The 16,892-nt window shown below is 39.8% G+C and overlaps 1 protein-coding gene across 6 annotated transcripts in view; it reads right to left on the bottom strand.

Annotated features, from left to right (window-relative positions):
* Positions 1–16,892, bottom strand: part of dip2a (disco-interacting protein 2 homolog A) — a 149,690-nt gene that overhangs the window by 13,465 nt on the left and 119,333 nt on the right. For 2 of the 6 annotated variants that reach the window (XM_083536889.1, XM_083536891.1), the window contains 14 exons: positions 16,805–16,892; positions 16,255–16,335; positions 14,990–15,117; positions 14,372–14,486; positions 12,629–12,830; positions 12,329–12,429; positions 10,720–10,800; positions 10,506–10,629; positions 9,539–9,660; positions 8,978–9,089; positions 7,629–7,738; positions 6,221–6,520; positions 4,352–4,522; positions 3,655–3,684 (listed from right to left, as the gene is read on the bottom strand). The exon at positions 16,805–16,892 is cut by the window's right edge and continues 49 nt beyond it. In XM_083536889.1, the coding sequence (XP_083393015.1) occupies positions 3,655–3,684; positions 4,352–4,522; positions 6,221–6,520; positions 7,629–7,738; positions 8,978–9,089; positions 9,539–9,660; positions 10,506–10,629; positions 10,720–10,800; positions 12,329–12,429; positions 12,629–12,830; positions 14,372–14,486; positions 14,990–15,117; positions 16,255–16,335; positions 16,805–16,892 (1,765 nt within the window). Of the gene's footprint in view, positions 1–3,654; positions 3,685–4,351; positions 4,523–6,220; positions 6,521–7,628; positions 7,739–8,977; positions 9,090–9,538; positions 9,661–10,505; positions 10,630–10,719; positions 10,801–12,324; positions 12,430–12,628; positions 12,831–14,371; positions 14,487–14,989; positions 15,118–16,254; positions 16,336–16,804 lie in introns of all 6 variants that reach the window. The other 4 variants (XM_083536890.1, XM_083536892.1, XR_014532729.1 and 1 more) reach the window with 3 other exon arrangements.

The following is a 16,892-nucleotide window of genomic DNA, read 5'->3' as shown; positions in this document are numbered from 1 at the left end:
GATCTTATTATAAGAGGAAAGGGGGAATAAATCTTGAATGTGATGCTCAACAAGATCAAATAAGCCTGATTTTTTTTGTGTTTACACATGTTTGCTTGGATAGTGTGTCTTTAAATCTGGCTTAAATCTATTGTCATGGGGTTGCCTCTAGCATCAAAAAAGAAAATGTGTAAGTTTATACCTTTATGGCATTATATATTATTAAATACATTGCTTGTCATAAGTTTGGAAACACCTAGTCTTGTATGGTTATTGAGAGACACATGCATGATCCTTTTTTTTGTACAACAAACTACCGTATTTTTCGGACTATAAGCCGCTACATTTTTCCCACGTTTTAAACCCCGCGTCTTAAACAACGAAGCGGCTAATTTATGTATTTTTCCTGGGTTTTTCCCAGTTCACAAACTTCAAGCTAAAAAACTGAGCGACATAACATTAGACCAATTAAATTTCCGAACGGAAACGAAGAAACGCACTTCACCTGTGTTCTGAGCTGCACGGCTTCGGGAGAAAAAAACACAGTAATACTGGAGAAATGCAGTGGCATGCTATTTCCAAAATGGCGCTCTGCTCTTAAAGGAGCCGCAACATATTTCGTTAAATCCGGTGTAAAGATCATTAGTTTCATTGTAGACACTGCGGCTTATAGACAGGTGCGGCTTATTTATGTTAAAAATAAAAATATTTGTAAAATTCAGTGGGTGCGGCTTATATATGGGTGCGCTTAATAGTCCGGAAATTACGGTAGTTCATTTACCAAAATATGAAGATTTACTTTGTCCAAATAAATATATAAACGTACAGATGTTCCACTTTATTTTCTTTAACGACTCCTCCCTTTAGCATTAATAACAGCTTTACATACTCTTGGCATCAGTTCGTTTCTTCAAACATTCAGCTGAGCTACTTTGCCATGCCTCTTGGAAAACTTGCAAAAGGTGTTCTTCACTAGTTGGAAATTTCTTTCTGACCTCGCAGAGCTGACGATTGTTTGCTCTCCAAATAAAGATTGGATGTACACTTTGGTCATTGTCTTGTTGCACTTCTTGGTGAAGTCCGTTCCAATGACCCGCAGTCCAAATGGAATTGCTTGGTGTTGAAGTATGGAATGGGAGCCTTTTACTTTCTGGAATAAGTCTCCAACCTTCCCTGCTCCAAAACAACCCAAACAATAAAGCTTCCACCTTTATGTTTGACTGTGGGGGGTGAAGCAGTTTGCTAACATCTTCTCTACTGTTCTCTGTGTTAAAGTTCTTCTTTTAGAGACAGATATATAAATAAATGTCCACAGAACTTTCTTTCAGTCATTTACTGTAAATTCCTGGTGGGTTTTGCCTTTTACTTAGTTTGTTGCAAAGAAAGAAAAGAAACATGCATGTGCCTCAAAAACAATAAACAACTAGGTGTTTCCAAATTTTATATATATATATATATATATATATATATATATATATATATATATATATATATATATTTATTATATATATATTTATCTTGCCAAAAGCTTTATATTTTAAATATATATATATATATATATATATATATATATATATATATATATATATATATATATATATATATATATATATATATATATATATATAAAAACAAATGAACAGAACCACTTATCGCAGCTCTTCTGAAAACGTTTTAAAATCAAAATCCCAATCCTGATTTATCAAACCACTGCCTCTAATATGTTTGACTCATTAGTTAGAAATCTGTATAAATGAATTAAGAAATATTACTCGATTAGAAACGTAATTGTTTCTGCCTGGAGAAAACTGGAAAAGAGCTTTAATTAATTAGGCATGAATGAACTCGTGGCATCATTATAACTATACAAATTAAAACAACACATCAGAGATAAATGAACAAGGACTGTACTAAATCACAGACAGCATAAAGCAGCTTTCTATGACATGCAGGTAAGCTACACCCAGATGCCTACTCACACAAACTTACACACAAATATATACAGTGAGGAAAATAAGTATTTGAACACCCTGCTATTTTGCAAGTTCTCCCACTTAGAAATCATGGAGGGGTCTGAAATTGTCATCGTAGGTGCATGTCCACTGTGAGAGACATAATCTAAAAAATAAATCCAGAAATCACAATGTATGATTTTTTAACTATTTATTTGTATGATACAGCTGCAAATAAGTATTTGAACACCTGAGAAAGTCAATGTTAATATTTGGTACAGTAGCCTTTGTTTGCAATTACAGAGGTCAAACGTTTCCTGTAGTTTTTTACCAGGTTTGCACACACTGCGGGAGGGATTTTGGCCCACTCCTCCACACAGATCTTCTCTAGATCAGTCAGGTTTCTGGCCTGTCGCTGAGAAACACAGAGTTTGAGCTCCCTCCAAAGATTCTCTATTGGGTTTAGGTCTGGAGACTGGCTAGGCCACGCCAGAACCTTGATATGCTTCTTACAGAGCCACTCCTTGGTTATCCTGGCTGTGTGCTTCAGGTCATTGTCATGTTGGAAGACCCAGCCTCGACCCATCTCCAATGCTCTAACTGAGGGAAGGAGGTTGTTCCCCAAAATCTCGCAATACATGGCTCCGGTCATCCTCTCCTTAAAACAGTGCAGTCGCCCTGTCCCATGTGCAGAAAAACACTCCCGAAGCATGATGCTACCACCCCCATGCTTCACAGTAGGGATGGTGTTCTTGGGATGGTACTCATCATTCTTCTTCCTCCAAACACGTTTAGTGGAATAATGACCCAAAAGTTCTATTTTGGTCTCATCTGACCACATGACTTTCTCCCATGACTCCTCTGGATCATCTAAATGGTCATTGGCAAACTTAAGACGTGCCTGGACATGTGCTGGTTTAAGCAGGGGAAGCTTCCGTGCCATGCATGATTTCAAACCATGACGTCTTAGTGTATTACCAACAGTAACCTTGGAAACTGTGGTCCCAACTCTTTTCAGGTCATTGACCAGCTCCTCCCGTGTAGTTCTGGGCTGATTTCTCACCTTCCTTAGGATCATTGAGACCCCACAAGGTGAGATCTTGCATGGAGCCCCAGTCCGAGGGAGATTGACAGTCATGTTTAGCTTCTTCCATTTTCTAATGATTGCTCCAACAGTGGACTTTTTTTCACCAAGCTGCTTGGCAATTTCCCCGTAGCCCTTTCCAGCCTTGTGGAGGTGTACAATTTTGTCTCTAGTGTCTTTGGACAGCTCTTTGGTCTTCTCCATGTTAGTAGTTGGATTCTTACTGATTGTATGGGGTGGACAGGTGTCTTTATGAAGCTAACGACCTCAAACAGGTGCATCAAACGTAGCATAATAAATGTAGTGGAGGTGGACATTTTAAAGGCAGACTAACAGGTCTTTGAGGGTTAGAATTCTAGCTGATAGACAGGTGTTCAAATACTTATTTGCAGCTGTAACATAAAAATAAATAGTTTAAAAATCATACATTGTGATTTCTGGATTTTTTTTTTTAGATTATGTCTCTCACAGTGGACATGCACCTATGATGACAATTTCAGACCCCTCCATGATTTAAGTGGGAGAACTTGCAAAATAGCAGGGTGTTCAAATACTTATTTTTATATTTATACTCACTGTATATCTAGAGACACACATATAAAGAAGACTGTGTACACTTTTCCCGTCTACACACTGTACCTGATCAGCCAGGTTGCCCAGTCTGTTGGGCTGAAGGAGTGGGACGGATGTGCACATAAACACACACACACACACACACACACACACACACACACACACACACACACACACACACACACACAAACACAACAAAAAACAGATATAAAGAAACCACAGACATACACCAAACCCAAAAAAAACAAATAAACCCCAGAAGGACACGCATTACAAGAAAAAAATACACAGACATGATGCTAAAAAAAAAAGTCATTCATTTTATGTACAGCACATATAACACAACTGTATTCCACTACAATGAAAATAAGTTATATACAGTAATCCCCAGTTTATGATTACCTCCCAAAACCACCCGCGAAAAACCAGGATAAATGGACGCCGCCCCAAAAATGCTATTTTATTTATACAGTACTGTACTGTATTAACATTTTGCTTCATTTTATAATTAATAATTGTATTTTTATTAATACATTTCATTATTTCAACTCCATAAAAAACAATTCCCTATAAGTTTATTGGTCTATCGTGCAATCCGAGAGAGACCGGGAAAATCATATATATATATATTATTTACCATTTGCTGCCCTAAATTTTTTATTTTTGTTTCTTTTAAATATTTCGATTTCTTTCATCATGATAACACATATACCTATTCAGTATAAAATAGGCAAAAGTGAAAGTAATGGCACCCCCTTCTCACCTGAAGGCAGATGGCCACGTTGACTCTGCAGCCGAAGGTGGTGCTGACGGCACGAGGTGAGAGGCCCAGGTCCTTAAAGATCTTGGAGAAAGACTGAGTGAGTGCGATGCGGGGTCTCTCCTCGGCCACCACCATGCAGGTGCGCACACACGACAGGTTGATGTTTCGTAGCTGATCGGGTGCACACAGAAAGTAGACGTAAGTTGAAATGTGAGTATTAAAGTCAATGTGGCTGAACTTTTTGATTTATCATCAGGTGATCATCATTATTCTGTCAAAAAATAATGCCACTGAAGGGTATATATTAGGTAAAGATTTTCATTTACTTTTAAAATAAAATTCGTTGGTGGTGCAGGGAAACATCAGCAATTGTTTTAGAACCCCTTATCATTAGCTGTAATGGAGCAGTGGCGTGCAGTGGAGTGGTGCGCAATGAGCGTTCACTGTAAAGCCTTTTATCAGAACAGTGATAGTGTGAGGACTGCGCAAAGGGAATTTCGGCATCATTAGCAAACTGGACGTCATGATTACGTCCTGTCTGCTCATGTGATTACAATATGGGTGTGTAATTTTCAAGAAACACTTATTAAAGTGATTATACGTGTTACGCTGGTCTACATTTGACTAGAATTGGATCACTAATAAAGGTAAATGAGTGTTCATTGGCTCCAGGTTCCAAGATATAGATTTAGTTCAAAATTGCATCAAATTTATTCAAACTTGTGAAATTATGCTCCATAACAAAATAAAAGTACATTTTCGTGCTTTTTTCATGACAAACTGACGACTTGTGGGTGGGTTGGTCCCATTGCTGTGTATATTTCCAGACTATTAAGGTAAGATCCTAAAATTATACAGTTTTTAAGCTTATGAAATATAATGTGAATATCAGATAAATACAGAATACAAGCTCAAACATTAAATGTGGGTTTCCTCCACACTATTGGGACTGCGCTTTTTCTTCTTGGTTAGCCAATGACGCAGATAAGTTGCACATGTAATGCAGCAACAATGCGGGACCCAGCTCTTGTCCTGATGTTTTGAGGTGCAGTATGCCACAAATGTAGCATAATCTTTAGTCTCAAAGTGGAGATCAAGTTATAAACTTTCATATGGTACCATTTACATTGTTCCACTGTACTTGGTCGAGAAGTTACAAGGCATCATGGTCATCCCTTGTAGGAAAATATACTCACCTGTGTATAGATAATTATAAATCTTTATCCTGAAATATCTTGAAAACTTTATCCAACCAGCAGGGAATTCCCTTTGCACAGCACTCACGCTATCGCCATTTTTATAAAAGGTGTTACGGTGAGCGCACCAGTCCACTGCTCCATTATAACTAATAATAAGAGGCTCTAAAGGAGCTCGCACTGGTTCCAAACCAAAGTCCCGACATCCCAGGGTCGCCAACTCCTAGTTCCAAAATGTCCCGTTTCCCTCCACCACTTTGTATTAGTAAAAGCAATCCATGTAGTCAAACAACTAAACAAATAAATAGTTATCAACTCTCACAAAACATTTTACATGATTTTAGTTGGAATAAAAAAAAGTTAAACTAAATTTCAACTAGTTCAACAAAGGCTGGGTGTCGACTACCATTTGGCCAGACAGTGTATCATTAAATGACACGACTTAATGCTGAAAAGATTTTTTAGATCATTGTCTGCCGGGTTGCCTTTACCATCAAAAATGTGCAGGATGATACCTTTATGAGGCGTTCGCTTTTGTAATATAATCTCATTTCCGATTGCATCGGATCGAAACAAATTCCAGTCAAAAGACAGAAGAAAGAGTGCTTTCGAGTGTGTATCTCTGAGAGAGAGAGAGAGAGAGAGAGAGAGAGAGAGAGAGAAGTGTACTTACCCGCAAAGCTTCGGTCTGAGAGCCCAGGCCTTTCGTGCACATCTCCATTACTGAATAAGAGCAAAATGTGACGCGCACTTTATATTGACTCACAGCCGAGAGCCACACTGATACATTACTCTCCAACTCTAGAGGAGGGACCAGAACGGACTGGTGTCCTGAGTACACGCTGCAGAGGCACCAGAGAGCGAATCCGAGGCCGCAATAAGGGTCCAAGCAGATGGCGATCTGTCGTGAAGGGTACAGCTCACACTGCAGCTTTATGGAGCGACACAAGGCACTGGTAGCAGTATGGGACATCTGTTTGGAAAAAAAACAAAAAAACACCAAAACAACAATGTAAGTGGTAGCTCAGTGGATAAGATGTAGGACTTCTGATTAAAAGATCATGGGTTCTAATCCCAGCACCACCAAGAATTAGCTGAATCAATCCACCACTTAATGCCATCAGTATGAGGCCACGGCTACAGAAACCATCAATATTATACAGACGCGCAGTATAACAGAGTGCTGCATCACAAACAGTCTCCGGGTTTTCTGTGCATTTTCTGCACAGAATTTTACATGCGTTATGGTTTTCCTGGGGATATTCAAAGCAAAGTGTGTTTTTGTACAAATACTACAGTAAAGAACAAGCAAAATTCCTTCATGAAAAAGCTTAACAACTGTTTTGAACAGTTTTGTTTGACCTTTCCTCATGATGTCCAGCATTTGTTGAAAAGTCCCTCTTGTAAAAGTCCATGTAAGTGTATCTGTGACCAAATCAATTTCTTCTCCTCTGTCATCCATTGTGGAATGAATACACAGACATTAAATCTCTATGTGCAGTTTGCAGCAGAAGTGGTTTGCGAGCTCTGACAACTCCGCTCTCTGACTATCCAATCAAAGGGATCTGAAAATGCCAACGTTATTTTATGTGTGTGGCCAAAGTGTGGCATGTGGCCAACTCGCAATTTGATTGGTTGAAGCGATATCCTGGATATAGGATGGATTTTACGCTACCAGGCACCCACAGTGCTGATTCTGAAGGCCTCACAGCAGATACTTTTTGTGATGTGACGGGGTGAAATCTGATTGGATAGAAACTCCAACCTAAATTGTGAGAAAAGCTATGAGATGTAAAGGATGGACTACGTGGAATAATTAAATGCATATTAAAAACATAAGTGAGTGATTCTGGTAGGGTTTAGGCCAGCAGAGAAGGCCTTACTGGCCCTAATGGCCTACCATTGTCCTTAAAGAGCCTAGCTATAAATATATCTACAATCATGCATACAACTTCCAGACTACCGTCTGAACTCTTTGGTAGACCACTCTGTACTTACTGCACCCTATACGTGACACAACACCTGTCATTTCTTTAGAGGTTTACATACATCAGTCTTGTGATGGATATTCTGTATGATACCTTCACTCCAGCCAGTATGCCTGTAGTGGACACACTGAAGTCCAGGTACGCAAGCATCTCTGGCGTCGGAGGCTTGTAGATCTGTGGGAGTTTCTTCCTGGGCAGATCGTCTGAAAACACGAGAATGAACATCATTATTACTACAGCACATCTCTCACTTTGAGCTGTTACTGAAATCTTAAAATCAGTGTGTCACATTTGTGGTGTGTGGAAGATGCCATCATCCTAAATGACTTACAATGATCTGTTTTATACAAATAAACAGGTTAAGGAATTTATATTACACAAGAAAACTAAATTCGAATAAAAGTAAACAGAACTGAACCGGACTGAATATTGTCTGACAAGCTTCTTCATGTCCCCGACTTAAGATGTTCCTCTTCTTATACTAAATTATAATCTTCATATACTGTATGTATGTTGAAATTTGACAATGTCCCTGTGCACAAAACCAGCTCCATGAAGATATGGTGTAAGCAGAGGAAGATCACACCTTTAGGATGAATTAGAACATTGACTGCACTTCCTCACCTCATCTACATCAGTACCTGACTTTACTAACATCCTTGTGGGTGAATGAATCTCACACAAATCTGCAAAAACACACTCCAAAATCAAGTGGAATCTTCCCAGAAGAGGTTGATATACAGTTATTATATATATATATATATATATATATATATATGAGGCGGAGTGGTGGCTCCAGCAGTTAAGGCGCTGGGTTGTCGATTGGAAGGTCTGGGGTTCAAGCCCCGGTATCGCCAAGCTGCCACTCTTGGGCCCTTGAGCAAGGCCCTTAACCCTCTATGCTCCGGGGGTCCCTTACGAGGGAAATATCAAGGTCCATGACGTCGTAGTGACGTGGGGCCGCCTTCCCGTGGGCTGTGAGGATTGGGCAGCAGTCAAAGGCGGGGGGCCTGCTTAGACTGCTGCCCCCGCGACCCGAATTACGGATAAGCGGATATTGAATGAATATATATATATATATATATATATATATATATATATATATATATATATATATATATATATATACACACATACACACACACACACATTTGGCCAGACAGTATATCATAAAATGACACGGCTTAATGCTGAAAAGATTTTATGGATCATTGTCTGCCGGGTTGCCTCTACCATTGAAAATGTGCAGGATGATACTTTTATGAGGTGTTTGCTTTTGTAATAATTGTACAGTTACTATATATATATTTATGTTTAGAAATTTTTTTATTTTTATTTTTTATTACCGTTAAACGGCATTCTGTAAAGTTTTGGGCTCGTTAGTGTTTACGGCTCACAGTCACTGAATCACTAATCAAGAAATTTAACTCTGGTCCTTGTACCTGTGTCTAATACCATGGGCCATGTTTTGACATCCACGGCAGCCGAGGCTTCTTTGGATTTCAGGAGCTTCATTATTGCTTGTGTGGTCAAAATACACACTGACTTACTGACCTGCAAGCACACAAACACACACAATTACATTTACGCCATTTGCGAGACATTCTTCTAGATATAGATACAATAGATATAGATAGATACAATTTCATCCAGTGCAACTTACAAACACACACATGTACATATACGTTCAAAATGTGTAAATGTATAAAGCTAAATTTGCTAAACTGAACTATTTATTATGAGACTATTACGAGCATAAGGACACTCCTACACCCTTAACCATGGACACTTCTGTCATTTTGGTCCTGTTTTTAAAAACTGTCAATTAGGCCTCACCAATTCACTGTTATGATTATTGTAATTGTGATGGAAATCATGAAATAATTGCTCCCCATGAGAGCCAACACTTTGGTTTTTGTCCTGTCATGGACAATGCAATTTAATTAAACCTCCTGCTCAGAAGAGGAATTCCATCACGTTAGGCAACATGGTGTGATTATTACCTCAACGATCATCTTGACCGTGGGTAGTGTTGTAGCCAGGTTCTGTGGGTGGGGAGGACGGACTGTTACCGGAACACAGCCGGCGTACAGACAGCCATAAAATGTAGCGATCAGGTCGATGCCTGCAGCAAAACAGAGACATTTCTGATATTACTCACTCGAGAATATGTTATGTGGTCTCTCTATCTTGCTCTTTCACTCTCACACACACACACACACACACACACACACACACACACACACACACATTCACACAGGGAGGCTTTAGAGTTTATTGCATATTTAATATACGTATTTATATCTGAAAACTCTTGAATTCTCAATTCTGATTGGTTAAAAGGTTTTGACTGCTTTTTCGCAGAAAAAAAAATTCAGGTGTATATACATTTGTCCTTTACCATGTTTTAAAAAATGTGCCCAATGAAATAATATAAATATATTAGTTAAAGAAAATAATTATGTAAATAATAATTTATAAATAATAAATATAATAAAGCACTCTCCGTGCAGCGCCGTTTCAATGATTTGCCTCTAGAGGCCGCTCTTGTAATGACAACAGATCTTCTCAACTGCTCCAACACAAACCGGAAAAACTATCGGTATGGATTTTTGCAGATAGCTGACAGTTCCAGCAATTGACTACAGGGGCCATTTAATCGACAAACCCGATTAATTGGTCGGTTTCTAGTTATTATAATAGCAAATGTGGAATAAATATGAAATTATTTGTTTAAAAAAAAAAGCACACACCTATCTAATCTTAAACATAGAAAACTAAGTATTAGCGTTGGTATTCATTGCTGTTATATAAATTAATTGGAATCTGTTATTGAATAAATGAATGAATGATTGAATGCCTGTGAGACATTTTACTGCCTGCATGTGACAATATACAGTGCAAATGTACAAAAAAAAGATAGGACAATGTTAAAGCTGTTGACAGATGTCTTCACTTCTCGTCTCCTACCAGGCGGGTAAACAAGTGCGACGTGATCTCCCGGGTTCAGTCTTCCCCGCTCGATGAGAGCCACAGCGATGCGCTCGGCACGCTTATGGAGCTGCACACAGGACGCACTGCTCGCCACGGCACCCTGACACACACATTCATCAAAGAGTACGGTGAGTGTCGTGTTCACTGAGCTTCTCCGGTGTACAGAAGCCGATATATGGTGCTAACGTACCTTGGCGTTGAGAAGCAGGAAGAGTGGGTGATCTGGTGTGGCCTGAGCTCTCCATTGCAGAACATCCTGCATGTACAGAAACTGCAAGCACACAACACACAACCATGTCAGCATGACAGCATTACTTTACAGCACAGTAAAATTCTTCTATTGTGTATCTCAGTGATTGGTTATAGCCATGATGCAGCGCCCTTGGAGAACAGAGGGTTAAGGGACTTGCTTAAAGGCCCAATAGTAGCAGATTGGCAATACCAGGGCATGACCCCCGACCTTCTGATCAGTCACCCAGAGCTGTAACCACTGAGCTACCACCCTCCCCGTAATAATGTAGAACATTACTAATAATGTAAATGTGTAAGTATTAGTAATGTATGAGTAATGCATAAGTAAGATTGAGCACTCGCTTCCTAAACTTGGGATTGTGACCACGTGTAAGGTTGTGAGAGAAACTGTTTTTTCCTTCAAATTACCCTAATTTCCGGACTATTAAGCGCACCCAAATATAAGCCGCACCAACTGAATTTGACAAAGAGTTTTATTTTGAACATAAATAAGCCGCACCTGTCTATAAGCCGAAACTAATGAACTTTACACAGGCTTTAACGAAAGACAGTGTCTGTTACACGGCTTGTATCTAAACAGTAGCCTACCAAGAAAGTCATTGTTCACCGTCTTCCTCCTTCCTTTCACAACAATTATTCTCGGGAGTTCATCTTTTGGTATCGTCGTGCGTTTAAAAATCACCATCGGTGAATCTTTTCTCCCGATGCCGTGCAGCTCAGAACACAGGTGAAGTGTGTTTTTTCATGCCCGGTTGTTTTCAGCTTGACGAATGATTCACATTTCCTGTAGACAGTCCGAGTGAGCGGCAGGTCAAACGTCAGAGGAACATCATCCATATTTATGATGTGGTGCGGCCCGATTCAGTGGGAGCGCATCTGATTTAATATAAAGAGTTTCATTGGTTCACCTGAACCCGTTCGGCAATTTCATTGGTCTAATGTTATGGGGTTCAGTTTTTTGGCTTGAAGTTTGTGAAACCAGGAAAACCCCAGGAAAAATCCATAAATTAGCCGCTTTGTTGTTTAAGCCGCAAGGTTCAAAGCGTGGGAAAAAAAGTAGCGGCATATAGTACGAAAAAATGCGGTATTTATTTTACAATACTGTTAGGAATTTTTTGTTGAAATTTATGGAGTAGGGGTGGATAGAAACATGAAGGGATAAACCTCTTCCCAAATATGTCCAATAAAGTTGAAGTCAGATCTCGAGTAAAGTCGACTCCAACCCACGTAAAGGAATCGGTTAATGGAGCTGGTTTTGTGCACAGGTGCATCATCATGCTGGAACAGGTTTAGGTTTCCTAGTTCAGGTGAAGGGAAGATTTCATGCTACTGCATCCGAAGACATCTAATACTTTTTGGAATTGTGTGTCTCCAACTTTCTGAAATGTTTAAAGCTTTTGGGGAGTTAAGAAGGTCAGGGCTGGCACGAAGACTTGAGGTTACATAATTAATGTATATGTGTGTGTGTGTGTGTGTGTGTGTGTGTGTGTGTGTATATATATATATATGAAGATAAAAGTGTGTATGAGAGTGTGTATCTTACGTGCCTGATCATGATCCTCCAACTGAGTCACGTCTCTGCCACAGGCCTGAGCGATTCTCTTGCCAGCAACCAGATTTCCTACAATCATAGAGGCAGGACCCACCTCTAACAGGGGGCGGGGCAAACAGGGCAGAGAATACATGGGATGGAATGAGGAAAATCAAGAAAGTCAGAGGCTTTAAACTAAAACATACAGGAATGCAATAAAATGTATATACACACACACACACACACACACACACACACACACACACACACACACACACACACACACACACACACATTCATAAGGAGATGTGTGTACCTGGTTGTTTCTGGCGGGGTTTGGGCAGGTTGGTGATGCAGGTGTGAGGGCTCATGAGTACAGTGCAGGGGTGCAGAGCTCCTTCCAGGAAACGCTGCTTCGTCTCAGACATGTGAATTCCACCGAGTGCCGCTTTGGGAAGTGTGTTAGCAGGAACCAGTGCCAGGCAGTACACACCTACCTGATGAATGCTGTCTATCGCCTGACACACACACACACACACACACACACACACACACACACACACACACACGCACACAATATTGTTAAGTAGAATGCGCTTAACCACACTACATTGGAATGTGTGTGTGTGTGTGTGTGTGTTTTGTAATTTCAATATCTCAATTACAATACAAATATAAATACTGATATTAATTATATTTACTGTTGTGACAGAATAATTAAACACTGACACCCATTCCTTCTGTGTTTCTTTACGTGTGAACGGTAAACTAATTCTTCGGCATAATTCTATAATACCGTCATTTCCGGACTATAAAGCGCACCCTTGTATAAGCCAGACCCACTGAATTTTACAAATATTTTTATTTTTACCATAATTAAGCAACACTTTGTGTATAAGTGTATCTACACTGGAACTAATGAACTTTACACAGGCTTTACCGAAAGACAGTGTCTGTTACACGGTGTAACGGGTGAAATATGTTGTGGCTCCTTTAAGAGCAGAGCGGCATTTTGGGAACAGCACCTCACTGCATTCTGCCGGTATTACTGCCTGTGTGTGCGTGTAAAACTGAGGATTATGTGCTCATTATTTTCTGATGTTGATTTCTAAGTTTCTTTGACTAACCCATAACGCTGTTGCCAAGAAAAATAAAAAAGCACGAGTTTTGGAAACCTGTCTGTGCTTATATGATTTCTGTTGTAACTGGAGTTAGCGAGCTCTCCCTTCACCCAGACTCAACGCGCTACAACGGCTTGTATCTAAACAGTAGCCGACCAAGAAAGTCATTGTTCACTGTCTTCCTCCTTCCTTTCAAAACTATTTCTCTCGGGAGTTTTTCTTTTGGCATCGTCGTGCACCGGTGGAAGTTTTTTCTCCCGAAGCCGTGCAGCGTGAGCACAGGTGAGGTGCGTTTTTTCGTTTCCGTTCGGAAATTTCATTAGTCTAATGTTATGGGGTTCAGTTTTTTAGCTTGAAGTTTGTGAATACTGGGAAAAACCCAGGAAAAATCCATAAATTTGCCGCTTCGTTGTTTAAGCCGCGGGGTTCAAAACGTGGGAAAAAGGTAGCGGCTTATAGTCCAAAAGAAACGGTAATTCTAATTCCGCTGTTTTGGCACCCTCTACAGCAAACCGCAAAAACTGCAATCAAAGTGGCATCATACTGAAAAAAACTCCAGAAATGTTGTCTTTTGGAAATGTCCTGCATCTATGGAGAATAAATAATTATGGATTTGCATTGGACCCCTTAGCATACATACACAGGTTCAGATTTAAATGAAAGACAAAAGTCTTTATTTAGTGGATTTTGAAATGCACTATGATAACTTCCCACAGCGATAAGAATTACTGACCTTGTGGGGACATCTGGCTGGTCCTTAGAAGTTTATTTATTGACTTATTAATTTGTTTATTTTATTTTTTTAAATGTAGTTAAAAAAATAACATTTCAGTAACTGGTTTTGTTTACTGTGGTTACATTTCTGTGTAGTGGAGCACAACAATAGTAAGACAGTAAGTGTGTGTGTTTGTGTGTCTGTGTATATATACATGTGGTACCTGCAGCACTCGGCTCATCCACTGGAAGCTGTCCTCCTCGGAAGCGTCTGGTCTCTGTTCCGCCACCACAACGATTCTCTCATCATGGAGCACACACACAGAAAACACAGCAATCCTAGACACACACACACACACACACACACACACACACACACACATACACATACACACACACACACACACACACACACACACACACACACACAAGTATGCAGGCATTCAGTAAATTGTCTCAGGGCAATAAGGAGAATAATCAGTATTGTAAGTTTAAAAGTTTGGACAGAAAATCATATCAACAGTCTGCAGGACCACAGGATGTATGAACAGTTCTGCATTTAAGTGTCTATCACTAAACACCTCAACAATGATTGAATTGTAATGAATGGACATTCGGTGCTACCCAGATGAAGATGGGCTCCTTTCTGAGTCTGGTTCCTCACAAGGTTTCTTCCTCATACAATCTCATTGAGTTTTTACTCATTAGGGATAAACTTAAAGGCACTAAACTTATACATTCCTAATTCCTAACCTCTTTATTTCTGTGAAGCTGCTTTGGACAATATCCATTGTAAAAAAAACACTATACAAATAAAACCGAACTGTACAGAATAAACTCACCTCCCTCTGTAGACGAATTTCATCGGCTCCACCGCCAGTGCAGTCGCCACCACATCATCAGCGTTATGTCTCCGCCCACTGACCACCATCAAACCGTCCATCTTCCCTACAACAAACAGCAGGTCGTCCTGGCAAAAGCACAACACAGCCGATCACCAAAACAGGGCATTTTGTACCACATGCTGTGTGGATTTTTTTATTTAGTGCACGAATTTTAATTACACCACAGAATTAAAAATTTAATTATTGAATTAAATGACTTTTATTTTCCAGTGTATGGAATATACGAATATCTGGCATCCCAGCCTGTGGAAAGCCAGCTCCATGTTTGAATAGCTATGTTTGTTACGCTCTTTGTTGGGGAGGTGGTAGCTTAGTGTTTAAGGCATTGGGAATTTACATCTGAAGGTTGTGAGTTCAAATCCCAGGCACACCAAGCTACTACTACTGGGCCCCTGAGCAAGGCCCTTAACCCCAAACCTGCTTATTTGTATATATGAGATAAATGTAAGTCGCTTTAGATAAGGGTGTTTGCCAAATGCCATAATTATATAATGATTCATGTCTCTTCTCCACACCCCGTACTGTCACGTGTGTGTTTTCATTCTTGTCATGTCTTCATCATTGGTCTTCATGTTCTCTGTGTCTGTCTTCGAATCTGTTTTTGGTGTTTGTGTGTGTGTATATTCAGGATTGCTGTGTTTTCTGTGTGTGTGCTCCATGATGAGAGGATCAGAGACTAGACGTGTCTGAGGAGGACAGTTTTGCCTGTGAATCAGGCATCTTTTGTAAACGTGAGCAGGAGCTTTCCAGAAACGTCAAAACTGGTGCTGCTACAGTATTTTGTATTTTGTATTCACACAAAAACGTGTCCGTCTTGGGGACGTTCACTCGCTCTACTTCACTGCTTTGCCCGGGTCACGTTATTTGGATACACGACTTTGTATTTGTATATATTAATAAGCTTGTGTCCGCTTTGCCTCGACATTACATGACAGTGTCAGAACAAACACACACATTAAAATTCATGCCATTTGGCAGATGAACGACTTACAATGATCTCATTCATATACCTGAGCAGTTCAGGGTTAATGACTCAGCAGTGGCAGGATTGTTGTGCTGCTTCGATTTGAACTCACGACTTTCTGATAGGAGTCCAACAGCTGATCGATTGAGCTGCCAAAGCTCTCCCTTCCTAAACTGACATACTAACAGCATTATTGAACTGCTGTGGTGATGAAGTCAAAGTTTTAATATGAACCGACCGGTCCGATGAAGCCGAGCAGCGAAGTGCGAGTAAACGGTCGATCGCTCACGGGAGAGCTGGATGCGGTCACAGGAATGGTCTAGATAAAAATAAAAAAAAAACAGTGAAATAGGCAAATGTCATTTATTCAAGATTAATTTATTCATCACAGGTAGTGTTGTGAAAAAGAAAAAAAAATGCTTCTGTGAATGGCTCAGAAAAAAAATACAATTAAAAACTAAATAAACATTTTGAAGTGTCCTAGTCAATGTACAGACTTAAATCTGATCGAGATGTTGTGGCATGACCTTGAACAGGTTCCTCATGCAAGAAAACCATCCAATGTGGATAATGCATGGGGCAAAGAAAATGCAAGGGGCAAAGAGTTTTTCACAGAACTGCAAAACTGTAGTCTATGGTATAATAGCAATGAGTTAAAATTCTCTAATAATATACATTATTTTATTCACTATAAAAAAGGGAGGTTAGAAGAAAAAGAACGTTGATGTGAAAAGCGAAATCTGCTACCACTCTTTCATTCCTTGTGCAGGTCGGAAGCGTGTCCTCACCTCAAACACGTTCTTGGTGATGCCGGGCAGGCCGTAATAGGATACGCCTGTAGTGCAGGAGCTCACACAAATCTCACCCACCTCGTCC

This window comes from Silurus aristotelis (genome assembly GCF_946808225.1).
Source record: "Silurus aristotelis genome assembly, chromosome: 3".
NCBI lineage: Eukaryota > Metazoa > Chordata > Actinopteri > Siluriformes > Siluridae > Silurus > Silurus aristotelis.
The sequence above is the reverse complement of the archived record's forward strand: the minus strand, read 5'-3'. Positions and strand labels throughout refer to the sequence as shown.